This window comes from Hemitrygon akajei, chromosome 17 (genome assembly GCF_048418815.1).
Source record: "Hemitrygon akajei chromosome 17, sHemAka1.3, whole genome shotgun sequence".
NCBI lineage: Eukaryota > Metazoa > Chordata > Chondrichthyes > Myliobatiformes > Dasyatidae > Hemitrygon > Hemitrygon akajei.
The window spans coordinates 72,465,118-72,480,266 of NC_133140.1; the positions used below are offsets into that span (position 1 = coordinate 72,465,118).

Genomic DNA, 15,149 nt, shown 5'->3' on the forward strand with positions numbered 1-15,149 from the left:
GTTCTTTGAAACCCTTGCTTAAAAATTGTATCTGACTCTGTTTTCCAGAGGTTGGCCAGGTTAACAGAGAATCCCAAAGAGAGACATTCCCAAACATGGCACAAGCTCAAATATTCTTTCAAGTATTTCTTTTTCAGAATATCACAATTGCACCTCATCGACTACGAACACAGGTCACATGGAAGCTTTACCAGTAAAGGAAACATATTCCAGTGCAGGAACTAATAAAAAGCTTCAGTTGGTAATGTTCTAAAACCTGTTCAAATGCCCAACTGCTCCTCTGGTGCTTTTTGTGGATCTGCATGGACTTTTGTAATTAGCCCCTTGGAGTGGAACTTGAACTCTCATCGCTTTGACTCCAAGATGAGCGTGCTACTGACCGAGTCCCTAGCTAACACTTGACATGGCAAGTGAACTAAAGTTAACCCAATGAGTTCCTGAGTCAAATGCACCAGGAGGAATTCCCATCCTGAGCTTAACCAGGGTTAAATTAATATTGATTTGGAAGCTTTAGAGAGGGACGTGGAGAGAGTACACAGTTCTGAATCTAGGGAGGATGTGGTGAAGTTGACTGGGGTCGGAGAAAAGGACTAAGCCTGCTGTTGGGAGTCTTCTGTCAGGCAGGAAGTGGGGTAGAGATGGCAGGAAGCAATGGAGAAGACTGAAGTAGCAAGCGGGAAGTGGTTTTGGGTAATAGAAGTTGTAGGAAGGAGGTTGAATGGCAGGCTTCTGGGAAATGGAAAAATCAGCAGCCGTTTGAGGATTGTAGTGGCATATCCAGTAATGAAGGTAGTAGACGGGATTTAAACAGAAGTAGGAAGGAAGAGTTTAAGGCTTTGTTCAGTTTTGAATGTGGTTCTGTTTCTGAAAGCAATCCAATTAGACTAACTAAGGATTTTTAAAAAGCATTAGAAGATATTGTGGGTGTAAAGCCTTAAAGAGATGGGGTAATCTTAGCAGTTTGTGAAGATAGTAAATAATGTGAGAAAGCTTTGGGGTTAAAAGCTGTGGGGGGAAAGAAAGTAACACCAAGGAATTTTATTGAATGACAGCAGCTTTGGGGAGTAATCTCTGGAGTGCCTCTAGATGTAGCCATGGACCAAGTTAAAAATAATTTAGTTGGGGAAAAATTGATGGACACTAAGTGATGGGTTTCATAATTGATTTAGAACAGATAGCTTATTGGTGTTGATTACATTTGATGGGAAAAAGATGCTGCATAGGGTTAATTTAGATGATATTAATTATATGGTTTGAGTCTGTGTGCCACCCCCTCTGAGATGTTTTTAATGTCAGAAGTTTGGTCATGTAGCAGCTGTGTGTAAGGGTAAAAAATGGTGTGGTAAATGTGGAGAACATGATTACGACAATTGTGGAAAAAGGTGTTAGGCTAAACTGTAGCAACTGTGGAGGAGAATATAGCACTGATTATGCAGGGTGTCCTGTATATAAGAAAGCTATGGAAGTGCAGTGTGTTTGTATAGAAATGGACATATCTTATACAGAGGCTCTGCAGGAAGTACAGAAGACAGTGTCAACGAACGATATTAATATCCAGAATACTGATAGTACGTAAAGTGCATGATTGTATATCAAAGGATTTGTTAATTGTTGATAAACTAAAGTTGGTCACTTTCATGGCAGATGTGGTAGATTGTACAGCACAAACTAAAAGTAGTTCAGAAAAAAATAAAAAATATATTAAAGCTGCAGAAAAAAACTTAAGAGATAAAAGACTTAACTCGAAAAGTTATTAATGATGCCTTACAAGGAAGAGTAAATAATGTTCAGACTTCAAAGGAGAGTTGTTAATGTTTTTTCTAATCTTACAATGGAATGCGAGAAGCCTGTTAGCTAATGGTCAAGAGATTAAAAACTTTATTGAAGATTTACCAAATAAACCTGATGTTATAAGTGTATGAAAAACCTGCTTGAAATCTTGTCTAGGTTTTAAGATACAAGGTTATAATCAGATGTGATTGGAAAATGGGCAATGGAGGAGGAGAGTTTTTATCTTTGCTAAAAATGGGATAGCATATAGAGTTTTGGAGATTGTGGCTGTTTATGAGTCAATTGTGGTTGAAATTTGGGGAAAGAATATAAAAGCATAGATAATAAATTTGTATAACCCTTGTGAAAGTTTAACACTTGATATATTGGGGTCAATAACTCCACTGGGTGTTTTTTATAGACCACTCAATAGTAACAGGGACATCGAGGAGCTGATAAGGAGACAGACAGATTCTGGAAAGGTGTAATAATAACAGGGTTCTCGTGGTAGGAGATTTTAATTTCCCAAATATTAGAAACATAGAAAATCTACAGCACAATACAGCCCTTCGGCCCACAAAGCTGTGCCAAACATGACCTTACCTTAGAAATTACCTAGGATTATCCATAGCCCTCTATTTTTCTGAGCTCCATGTACCTATCCAGGAGTCTCTTAAAAGACCCTATTGTATCTGCCTCCACCACCATCACCGGCCGCAAATTCCAAACACTCACAACTCCCTGCGTGAAAAAAACTTACCACTGACATCTCCTCTGTACCTTCTTCCAAGCACCTTAAAACTGTGCCCTCTCATGTTAGCCATTTCAGCCCTGTGAAAAAGCCTCTGACTATCCACACAATCAATGCCTCTCATCATCTTATAGACCTCTATCAGGTCACCTCTCATCCTCTGTCACTATTGATTGGCATCTCCCTAGGCCTAGAGCAAGGGGTTTAGATGGGGTGGAGTTGTTCAGGAAGGTTTCCTGACACAATATGTAGATAATCCTACAAGAGGAGAGGCTGTACTTGATCTGGTATTGGGAAATGAACCTGGTCAGGTGTCAGATCTCTCAGTGGGAGAGCATTTTGGAGATAGTGATCACAATTCTATCTCCTTTACCATAGCATTGGAGAGGGATAGGAACAGACAAGTTAGGAAAGGGTTTAATTGGAGTAAGGGGAAATATGAAGCTATCAGGCAGGAACTTGGAAGCAGAAATTGGGAACGGATGTTCTCAGGGAAATGTACGGCAGAAATGTGGCAAATGTTCAGAGGATATTTGTGTGGCGTTCTGCATAGGTACGTTCCAATAAGACAGGGAAAGGATGGTAGGGTACAGGAACCATGGTGTTCAAAGGCTGTTGAAAATCTAGTCAAGAAGAAAAGAAAAGCTTACCAAAGGTTCAAAAAAGTAGGTAATGGTAGAGATCTAGAAGATTATGCTAGCAGGAAGGAGCTTAAGAATGAAATTAGGAGAGCCAGAAGGGGCCATGAGATGGGCTTGGTGAGCAGAATTAAAGAAAACCCCAAGGCATTCTAAAAGTATGTGAAGAACAAGAGGGTAAAACATGGGGGAATAGGACCAATCAAGTGAGGCAGTGGAAAAGTGTGTATGGAACTGGAGGAGATAGCAGAGGTACTTAATGAATACTTTGCTTCAGTATTCACTATGAAAAAGGATCTTGGCAATTGTAGGGATTATTTACAGCAGATTGAAAAGCTTGAGCATGTAGATATTAAGAAAGAGGATGTGCTGGAGATTTTGGAAAGCATCAAGTTGGAAAAGTCGCTGGGACTGGATGAGATGTACCACAGACTACTGTGGGAGGTGGGAGAGGAGATTGCTGAGCCTCTGACAATGATCTTTGCGTCATCAATGGGGACGGGAGAGGTTCCAGAGGATTGGAGGGTTGCAGATGTTGTTCGCTTATTCAAGCAAGGGCGTAGAGATAGCCCAGGAAATTATAGACCATTGAGCCTTAATTCAGTGGTTGGTAATTTGATGGAAAAGATCCTGAGAGGCAGGAGTTATGAACATTTGGAGAGGCATAATATGATTAGGAATAGTCAGCATGGCTTTGTCTAAGGCAGGTCATGCCTTACGAGCCTGATTGAATTTTTTGAGGATGTAACTAAACACTTTGATGAAGGAAGAGCAGTAGATGTAGTGTATATGGATTTCAGCAAGGCATTTGATAAGGTACCCCATGCAAGGCTTATTGAGAAAGTAAGGAGGCATGGGATCCAAGGGGACCTTGCTTGGTGGATCCAGAATTGGCTTGCCCACTGAAGGCAAAGAGTCATTGTAGATGGGTCAAATGGAGGCCTGCGACCAGTGGGGTGCCTCAGGGATCTGTTCTGGGACCCCTTCTCTTCGTGATCTTTATAAATGACCTGGATGAGGAAATGGAGTAATGGGTTAGTAAATTTGCTGATGACATAAAGGTTGGGGGTGTTGTGGATAGTGTGGTGGGCTGTCAGAGGTTACAGTGGGACATTGATAGGATGCAAAACTGGGCTGAGAAGTTGGAGATGGAGTTCAACCCAGATAAGTGTGAAGTGGTTCATTTTGGTAGGTCAAATATGATGGCAGAATATAGTATTAATGGTAAGACTCTTGGCAGTGTGGAGGATTAGAGAGATCTTGGGGTCCCAGTCCACAGGACACTAAAGCTGCTATGCAGGTTGACTCTGTGGTTAAGAAGGCATATGGTGCATTGGCCTTCATCAACCATGGGATTGAGTTTAAGAGCTGAGAGGTAATGTTGCCGCTATATAGGACCCTGGTCAGACCCCATTTGGAGTACCGTGTTCAGTTCTGGTCACCTCACTACAGGAAGGATATGGAAACCATAGAAAGGGTGCAGAGGAGATTTACAAGGATGTTGCCTGGATTAAAAAGCATGCCTTATGAGAATAGGTTGAGTGAACTCCACCTTTTTTTTCCTTGGAGTGGTGGAGGATGACAGATGATCATCATCATAGAGGTGTATAAGATGAAGAGAGGCATTGATCATGTGGATAGTCAGTGGCTTTTCTCCAAAGCTGAAATGGCTAGCACAAGAGGGCACAGTTTTAAGGTGCTTGGAAGTAGGTACAGAGGAGATGTCAGGGGTAAGCTTTTTTACTCAGAGAGTGGTGAGTGAGCGTAATGGGCTGCTGGCGATGGTAGTGGAGGAGGATACAATAGGGGCTTTTAAGAGATTCCTGGATAGGTACATGGAGCTTAGAAAAATAGAGGGCTACAGGTAACCCTAGGTAATTTCTAAAGTAAGTGCAGCATTGTGGGCTGAAGGGTTTGTATTGTGCTGTAGGTTTTCTATGTTTCTATTGGAAAGAATGGGTAGAAATGCAAAAATAACATATGGTGTAAGGATTTTAATGTTCATAGTACTATGTGGGGTTTAGTGGCACACATATGAATGGAATGGTGGTGGAAGACTCTCTGGAGGAAGTGTTTGACGTCCTTGAATGATGGTAGGCGTACAAGAATAAATCTATTTAACAACACAGCGTCTGCTGTAGATCTCGCGCTGGTATCTACAGCATGTGTAACTGGGAAGTGTATAAAGATGCAACAGTGAGGAGTGATCATTTCTCCATTATTTGTACATTGCCTGTAGATGGGTATCAGAGGAAAGGATCTCATATCCCCAGGTGGATGTTAAAAAGCAGTTTGGGATATATTTGATGATTTTATGTGAAAGTAGGTTTCCTGACTATTTGGTTCAGGATAATATTGAGCTCATTAGGTAAGGAATCAATTCCCAGATCATTGAGAGAGAATAAAAGAAGAGCTGTTCCCTGGTGGACAGCTGAAAATAAGAGTTATGAAGGAGTGGAATGAAGCTTTTAGGAAAGTTATTCAGTATTACTCCTATTCATCTTTCATACAATATAAAAGATTTCAAGCTATAGTTAGTAGTGAGAAGGGCAAAGAAAATATATTGGAGAACATACTGCGTTAGCATTGGGAAAGAGATCCAGGTGGGGGAATTTGCTACAGAAAATTGGAGGAGTTAGGAAACTTGATGCATTACCGGTTTTGTATGGTGGGGAGAAGGTTACAGTAACTGACTCTGAAAAAAGCGGAATTATTAGCAAAAACATTAGTCAGTGTACATAGTTTGGCCAATTTAAGTAAAGAACAAAGACTTTATAGAGAAACAGTTTTGGCAAGCAGTCCTCGGATTGCTAAGAAGAAAGAATGTTCCAGTTCCTGCTTGGAAGTTGAATTTATACTGTCTGAATTTAAAAGGGCTGTAAATAGTACTGGTCAGATATCACCTGGGAAAGATGATATTTATCATAATATGCTTACATGGTTATCAGATTCAAAACTTATGTTGGTTTTGAAATTCTTTGATACAATATAGGTTGAAGGGCAACTTCCTTCCTGGATATTAGTGGTTGTGGATATTACTAATCCTGGAAATTAGTGGTTGTTATCCCTAGACTGAAACCTAGTAAGGATCTTACATCCTTCCAATTATAGTCCTATTTTGCTAACTTCACATGTATGTAAGATATTGGAATGGATGGTTATAGCAAGGGTTTCTTATCTTGTGGAAAGTAGTGAAAAATCAGCTGTATTCCAATCTGGATTTTGTAAAGCGAGAATGCACATGGAATTGGTGTTAAATTTGGCATCTGACATTCATAAGGCCCAAGTTAATAAACACTTAGTGGTAGTGGTTTTCTTTGATGTAGGGAAAGTTTCCGAAATGTTAGGGCCACAAGGGTTTAAACTGGAAAGGATAGGAATAAGCAGTAACTGTTCAATTGGTTTCAAGATTTTTTATGTGATCAGATAGTTACAAGTTAGGGTGGGAGCAAGTTTCTCCAAGGAGTACGAGATAGAGAATGGGATTTGACAGAGGAATGTTGTGAGGCCCACTCCTTTTTAATATTATGATTAATGATACTTTGTTAAATGTTGGCTCAGCCATTTCAATATGGTTATATGCTGCTAATGATGATGACAGTGTGGAAGAGAGGCAGAAATGTAAATTATGTTATTAAGAAAAAACAGGCAACCATTAATGAAGAGGAGGAATAGGGATGTCAGAGGAGGTTTAAATTTTCTGTTGCTAAGGCTCAATTTATTCATTTTTCTAAAAGGAACATTACACCCACAATTGATCTCAAGTTTTATGATAAATCTCTTTAACAAGAGTCAGTGGTAAAGTTTCTAAGTATGTTGATGGACACAAGGCTAACATGGAAGGTGCATGTGGATAAAATTCTAGAGAAGTGTAAAAAATCCCTTAATGTGCTTAGGTGCTTAATTGGATGTGATTGGGGTGTTAGTAGGAGGCCAATGAAACAGATGTACATTGCTTCAATAAGATCTGTCTTTGCTTATGGGTCAGCCTTACAAGTGGTCTTAAAACCCCCAGATAAAGTTCAAGCTCAACCCATTGAAATTATATTGTAGAGCTATTAAATCATCCCCAATTTTGGCATTACTGGTAGAAGTGGGTGAAATACCTTTACATCTACGCAGGTTTCATACAGTTGGCAATGATTTATTGGGTTAATGTAAGAGGACATAAAGTTGATCGTCCAACATTGGCAACAATAGTAGAATGTTGGGAGTGCTGGATTCTTAAGCTCTTCAGTTTTCGGTGGATGGGTAATGGATAGGTACAAGATCTCAGGTTGTCTAACATGGATTCTGGTCCCAGTTTACCCCTTTCCGTCACTCCTCCATGGTTTTTCCCTTTGCCTGTGGTTGATTTGGGCCTTCAGGGAAAGATCAAGATGGAGAGTGATTCTTTACCAGCGGCACAGAAAATTCAGCAATATAAGCAAGGCAGATATTATGGATTCTTGCATATCTACATGATGGTTCAAGAGATCCAGTGACAGGTTGTATAGGTGTTTCTGTTTATGTTCCAATGTTTCAGGTGACTATTAAGAAAAAATTATCGAAGTATTGGTATTCATATCTGAGAAGGTTACTTTCATTTAGCCTTGGAATGGGCCAAAGAAGTACACACTGATTCTATACTTCTGTGCTCTGCTTCATTCTCAGTCTTGATATCTACAGTACTGGAAGAGATACCTCAAATTGTAGACCAGACATTCTTCTTGAAATTGGACAACATCTGTTGAAGTTCCAGGGTCCAGGCCTGTGTATACATTTCATATAGGTTCCTGCCCACGTTGGGGTGGAAGGAAACGAGGTGGCAGAAGTTCCTGCCAAGCGATCACTCAAAATTAAGGATAAAATATGTAGTGGTGCCTTTGAATAAAGCTGAGGTAAAGCCATAATTAAAACATCTACTCAATCACTATGACAACAAAGTAGGGTTAAGGAAAAGAAAGGACAGCACTTATCAGATACAGAAGATGGTGGGAACTCAACTGGGAGATGGGTATAAAAGGAGGGAAGGAGTTATACTTACATATTATTCATATAGATCACTTCATTACAGCAATGCATTGAAGTAGTATAAACAATAATGAAATGTGGAATAAAGTGTTACTATTACAGAAAAAGTGTAGTGCAGATAGACAATAAGGTGCAAGGTAGATTAAATCAGAATCAGGTTCATTATCACTGAGAAATGTTGTGAAGTTTGTTGCTTTCTGGCAGTGGTACAGTCCAAGAGGTCAAGAGTCCACCTTATCGTACCAGGGAACCGTAGAGCAGTGTTGTAAGATCAGGGGAGGATCTGTTCTTCACCCTGGTGGTCCATGCTTTCGGCTTTTTTCATCTTCAGCACAGTGAGAGGCTGCTCCAGGCTCCGTGTGCTGCTCTGTGCTAAACCAAGCCCGAGCCTTTGGGCCTGCTCTCAGTTTCGTGTCCATGGACTCACTTTCCTTCTAAATGCTATTTGCTTACTTTTACTGTTTGTATAATTTGTTTTTTTCTCTCTCTCTCTCTCTCTCTGCACATTGGGTGTTATTTTTAATAGGTTCTTTTGGGTTTCTGTAAGGACACATATCTCAAGGTTGTATAATGTATACATACTTCGATAATAAATATACTTTAAACTTTGAACTCTGGAAGCAGAGCAGATACCCTGGGTGGGTGGGGTTTTGATTATGTTGGCATCATGAAGCATAGATGGAGCCCATAGGGGGAGACTTGTTTCCATGATGTGCTGAATTGTGTCCACAATTCTCTGCAGTCACATACAGAGCAGTTGATGCTCCCTATGGAACATCGGTAAAAATTGATGAGGTTCAAAGGGGACAAGCCAATTTTCTTTAGCCTCCTGAAGAAGTAGAGGTGCTGGTGAACTTTCTAGGCCGTGAGAGCAACGTGGGTGTACCCCAACAGGCTATTGGTGATATTCACTCCTAGGAACCTGGAACTCTCAACACTTTCCACCTCATCACGATGGCTGAAAACTGGGAGTGTGTGCACTGCATCCTCTCCCTTCACAGAGTCAGTGAGCAGCTCGTTTCTTTAACTGACGTTGAGGAAACGGCTGTTGTCATCACTCCCTTTCACCAGGCTCTCTGTCCCCATCCTATTCTCTGATTTGTCATTATCTGAGATACAGCCCATCATGGTGGTCTCATCTGCAAACTTGGAGATGTACCAGTTTACCAATTTGTAATAGACTGTGTGTATTTGGCTGCGATTGCAGAAACAAATTAAACATTCCATATTTTGTGTAGATGTCACAGTTTTTGAAATTTAAAATGCAAATGAGATGAGATATTGCTATATAATGTTGCTGTTTTCTTCCTTAATCGATCATCCTAGTCAATGGTACGTGTGTGCGTTTCAGATCTGTATCTCAGAAATAAGACTTCAAAAAGAGCTTGGAAACAGAAGTTTCCCAAGGATTGACTAATGGTGTTAATGATGTAATTTGCCACATTTAAGCTCGAAACTGGTTGTGAGCGGTAATTAAGGTATTCAATATTGATCAAAGCCCATTGGGGAGAAATTAATCTCTAATTATTTCATTGAGGTGTAGGGAAGTGCATCTAATCACCACTTATTATTGCAAAAGACATTACAACACTTAGCACTACAGACCAAAGGCCAGTTTTTCTCCATCCTTATCCAGCTACTGAATTCCCAGTCAACAGAACTGCTGCCCAAAATGGTGTTGACTGATGCAGGTGACAAAGATTGCTGAAGCTTAGATTGAACAGATGGACCTTGACACTATTGCATAGGACTCAAAATGATCTTGGGTTAAAAAATTGCAGCTAGGAATCTCGTTGATAATCATTATCCAGTGATAACCTTGTAAGGGAATTCGTTACTTTTTTAATGACCAAGTGGTCAGTCAATTGAGTCAAAAGCTTAATGAATGAGGGGAGTTTGGGTGTACTTGATGGAGTTCTGAAGGATGAGGAGGGATCTCATTGAAACGTTTCAAATACTGAAAGGCCTGGATAGAGTGGATGTGGGCAGGAAGTTTCCATTAGTGACAGTCCAGAATCCAAGGGCACAGCCTCAGAATTAAGCACCATCCTTTGAAAGTTGAGATCGGGAGGAATTTTTTCACCAGAGGGCAGTGAATCTGTGCAATTATTTGCCACACATAGCTGTGGATCCAAGTCATTGTTTGTATTTAAGTCAAAGGGTGCTAGGCTCTTGACTGGCAAGGGGATTAAGGGTTGCTGGAAAAAGGGAGGATATTGGGGATGAAAGATTGAATGGCGAAGCAAACCCAACGAACCAATTGGACTATTTCTGCTCCTTCATCTTATTCAATTCAATTCAAGTTTAATTGTCATTTAACTACTCATGAATACAGCCAAATGAGACAGCGTTACTCCGGGGTCAAGATGCAAAGTGCACGTTACCAACAGTCGCACACGAGGCCACAACCACTAAGTAAAAGTTCTGAGTCCCCCCTCCCTCCCCCAACCCGCCACACCACAGCTTGATGTGTACAAGTCTGGATTATATCCCCCCCCAGCCCACTAATATCATCTGTAGACTGGCCCTCGATGCTCACTCGGTGACACCATGGCTTTGACACCCAGCTCTCACCCCGCTGCCCGACTCCCTTTAGGTGAATCCATGGCTTTGGGGCCCAGTCCATATGCACATACAAGCACGTATAGAATATTAGTAAGAACCACAACCAGACCAGACCCCTCAGTCCGATTTAAATCTTCATTTGCCACAACTGCACTTCACTTGCCCCTGGTAGAGCACGATGGCTCGGATGTCTCGCCTCCGGCAGCCCGAGTCCATTGAGTGCTGCTAAAAATCTGTAGTCGGCCATAACAGAGCTTGTTCTTTGCCGAGTGAAACCCTGTGTGGGGGGGGGGGGGGGGGGGGGCAGCTCCAACCCTGTTCTGGACAGCATGCCACACTACCCCCGATGAAGCTTCATCTCTGGGGGCTATAAACAGGGGACACCATGGCTTCAGGCCTACTCCTCACTGCCACCGAGTACTAGGCCTCCTCCATCCGCCCCATCAATGAATCGAACTCATGGTGTACCAGATTAACAATACCCTCCAAAGGGGTCTTGAAAACACAAGAAAAGTGACCACAATGGCCACTCGCTATTCGACAGTAAGCCTCCTGATGCACCATCAATAACTCACTCTGAGACGTAAAGGCGAGATATCGGCTTTTATTGACTGGAAGAAGGAACAAGCAGTGGTTGACCACCATACTACATCCTGGAGACAGAGAGGCCGGGCTCAGACCTCAATCGCCTTTATACAGGGGTCTGTGGGAGGAGCCACAGGAGCAGTCAGCGGGGGGGCGTGTCCAGACAGGTATATGTAGTTCACCACACCTCCATCAACCCAAGCAGCAGCACATTGTGCAGCTCCTTAATTACCTCCATCAGCGGGCAACTCGCTGATGGTGTAGACCTGCAGTCCTTTGAGTTCTTAACGTTTAGCAGAATCTTGTGTTCATTAGGTGCACATTTAAGTACAACAGTTGCACCCTTTGTTGACCCCGTAGAGGTCTCTGCGACCAGTTGTGCCACCATCTTGCCGGATGATCTTCTGGTCAGGATTGTGCCAGAACAAGATTACCATCAGGCCTGGTCTGTCCCACATCCAAAGGATGACCACTGAGACTGGTCACCAAAGTACACAGCATCTAACCTAGTCCATAGAAAGAGCTGAAATCAGTGATGGCTAAGGGCACTTTTTAATTCACTGTGGATAGCAAACTACGTGCTAATATGAAAGTGTTTCAGGAATACTCCAGGAGCATTGTCAATGTCTGATTAGATTACCACAGCAGCAACCGGCCTTGATTTTAAGCAGAAACACTGTACTTCCCACCACTTAATGTTTCTCATCATATCAAAGCTAGAAACATTCTGAAATATTTTCCTGGGGTATTCCTTCGACTAGTTGTGAGATCAGTAAATAATTCATCGTTTTTCTGATCAATCGCTGTAGTCGGCCTTGGTGAAGGTAAGTGACATCTCCTTCGAGTATGTGGTGTGATGTTATCTGTGCTCGGTTTGGTGGGCCTCCCATTCTGTTGCTAGGGGTGGGAAAGGGAAGGTGCAGGAAGTAGGTATGTCACTGACAGGAAGTTGCTGAAAAGGTAAGTGGCAGGGAGTAGGGACATTCCTGAGAGGAAGTGTAATCTTTACTTGTTTTTATTTTAATGTTTATTTCACGATACAGCACGGTAACAGGCACTTCTGGCTTAACGAGCCCACGCCACCCAATTACACCAAGTGACCTATTAACCTACTGACCTGTGTGTCTTTGGAATGTGGGAGGAAACCGGAGCAGCCACAGGGTGGTCACTAGGAGAACGTACAAACTCCGCACAGACAGCAACAGAGATTGAACCTCGGTTTCTAGCGCTATAATAGCATTACACTGGCTGCTGTGCTCTTCCTGAAGGATGCGAAGGAAATTTACCTCTCTCCTAAGAGGAATCCTCTAAGATTCTGGGAGAAGGTCACTCACTCTCAGGGCCAACAACTAATGCCCAAACAGCCTGCCTCTCGAAAGCACAGTTTGGAGTTGCCTTCTTGAGGTGCAGTAGTCCCAGGGTGAATGTTTGCCGCTGTACTAATGAACAGGAGGATCCTGCATAGTAACCCTGGCACACAACCGATAAGGAAGAAAAAATTACTTTGCTCCACCCAGCTGGGATCAAACACGGGTGCAAGGTCTAGCATTTAACACAACACACACATCAAAATGCTGGAGACCTCAGTAGGGCAGACGGCACCTATGGAGTGGAATAAACAATTAATGTTTCTGGCTGGGACGATTCATCAGGAGTCCTTAGTTCCTCCAGCATTTTGTGTGTGTTCCTGTGGACTTCCTGAATCTACAGTAACCCTCATGTTAGCTGTCGCTTCATTTCTTCATTAATGCTGTTTGCTTGACGACTCCATTTTCAATGAGGCTGCTTGAATGTGATGTTTCATTCAGCACCCACAACTTGAGTATTATAGTGACAGGAACTTCGTAACAGGGTTCTGCTGTCAAATGTTCACATGTTGATGCCACTGGTAATGCAGGCATTTACTGCTCATTTCTAATTCCCCTCCAACTGGGCAAACAGCTAATCATGGTACTGGGCCTGGAATCACACAGAAGCCTAATGGAGTAGATGCAGTGTATTTCCTTCCCTGCTGGGCACTGGTAAACAGGATGGGTCTTTACAACTCTCTGGCGGTTTCACGGCCACCGTTAGAGAGATTAGTTTCATTTAATTTCCCAGCTTTACTTGAGTATAAATTCCCCAGCTGCCACAGTGGGTTTTGAACCCACATCTCTGTGTCAAAGAGAAATGAAACAGATTAGATTTTCAGCTCAAAGACCCTTTGTCTGACCTAGAAACAGGGGGACTCCTCTCTTATTCTCATGGATTCTGCTATCAAATTAGACCCTTTCGGGATGCATCATTTTCCACAGATGATGCCTCTCTGGTTTGTTTTTCCAGCATCTAGTTTCCCTGATGAATATTTCTGTATCAATGGTCCTGATGATTTGCTGCTGTGACACGTTTGAAACCAGGGGAACAAGGATGCGCTAAGACAAGAACATCTGCAGATGTTGGAAATCTGAGCAACACACACAAAATGCTGGAGGAACTCAGCAGGCCAGGCAGCATCTATGGAAAACGTCAATCAGCCAAAATGTTCATCGGCTGGAAACATCGACTATTTACTCTTTTCCATAGATGCTGTCTGGCCTGCTGAGTTCCTCCAGTATTTTGTGTGTGAACAAAGACGCAGATCATTGTCCAGTCAACCTAGCAATCATGGACATGAGAAAGGCAGATCCTTTGTTAAAGACCCTTCCTCCTGTCTAGATATTTTATTCCATGGTATAATTCACTAGAAATAGTTTCAAAAACTAAATGGAACAAAATATCAGCCCAAATAGAGGAGATACTCTAAAATGCAGATTACAAAACATGCACGTTTCTTTTTGCTGTTAAGAAATATCAAGGCAAACTGTTTGATCTGAGAGGAATGTGTGTTTCATTCTGCGTGCCATTCTCTGTCCTGCAGTGTGGAGTGCAATGTGTGTTTCAGACAATGGTGAATCTGTACAAGGGTTATGTGTTGCTTCCATATTAATGACTCTGACTGAATGAGAGTGTTGGCTTTTCTACCCTAGGCTGAAGCCAACGTGCAGAAGGCTTCAGTCGATGTCAACCACACTACATATCAGCTGGAAGAGATCATTTTCAAATTTCAGAAGCAGAAACTCAAGGACCTGAAGGTATGAAGACAGCTATTCATTGTTAGAGATTAGTTTCCCACCTTGCTTGAAGACTTTTCTTTGCCACACTCTTCCCAGGTTCAGAGGTCTCTGCACATCACTACTCGGTCTTTCTGTGCCTTCATTATGCGTCAGACTATGATCTTTACATTTGAGCAGCACCTGTTTCTCAAGTGGCTTGTTCCCTTTTCCAGTCTCAGTCCATTCCGTCTTTCATGAGCACCGGTTTTGTGCCTGTAACAAGAAATGCATTTCTCAAAGCATCATCAAGACAGGGGTCTTGAGAGAGGCCAGAGAAGGGGCAAGTGACTCCTCTAAGACAGCTTATTGATCACCACACCAGGAATGCTTTCAGGAGTGTTTTGTTTTTCTCCCCATAGGATATCTTCACAAACTTCGTGACGATTGAGATGATATTCCATGCCAAAGCCCTTGAGGTGTACACAAATGCCTTCCAGTGTTTGAACAACTTGGACGAAGGGAAGGACCTTGAGGTACAGTATGAGTGAGTGTAACTGAGTTCAGTTCCTGTAACAGATTGAGGCCTGGATTTTTCTTTTTCAAAAATAAACTTGTGAAATAATGCACAATACTTTTCAGCATGGCATCAGCAAGGCTGACAGACCAATGACCGGAGAAGAGACAAAGAGTGGCCATGAATCTGTAGAGCAAAGTGTGGAGCTCCTCACCCTGTCTGACTTCATCTGAGTTTCAGGA

At 42.2% G+C, this 15,149-nt stretch overlaps 1 protein-coding gene across 1 annotated transcript in view; it reads left to right on the plus strand.

Moving 5' to 3' along the window:
* The window catches only part of LOC140740830 (CBY1-interacting BAR domain-containing protein 2-like), a 40,857-nt gene that overhangs the window by 13,461 nt on the left and 12,247 nt on the right, over positions 1-15,149 (plus strand). Inside the window, exons 5-6 of the mRNA XM_073070371.1 lie at positions 14,328-14,432; positions 14,813-14,926. Of these exons, the coding sequence (XP_072926472.1) occupies positions 14,328-14,432; positions 14,813-14,926 (219 nt within the window). The remainder of the gene's footprint in view (positions 1-14,327; positions 14,433-14,812; positions 14,927-15,149) is intronic.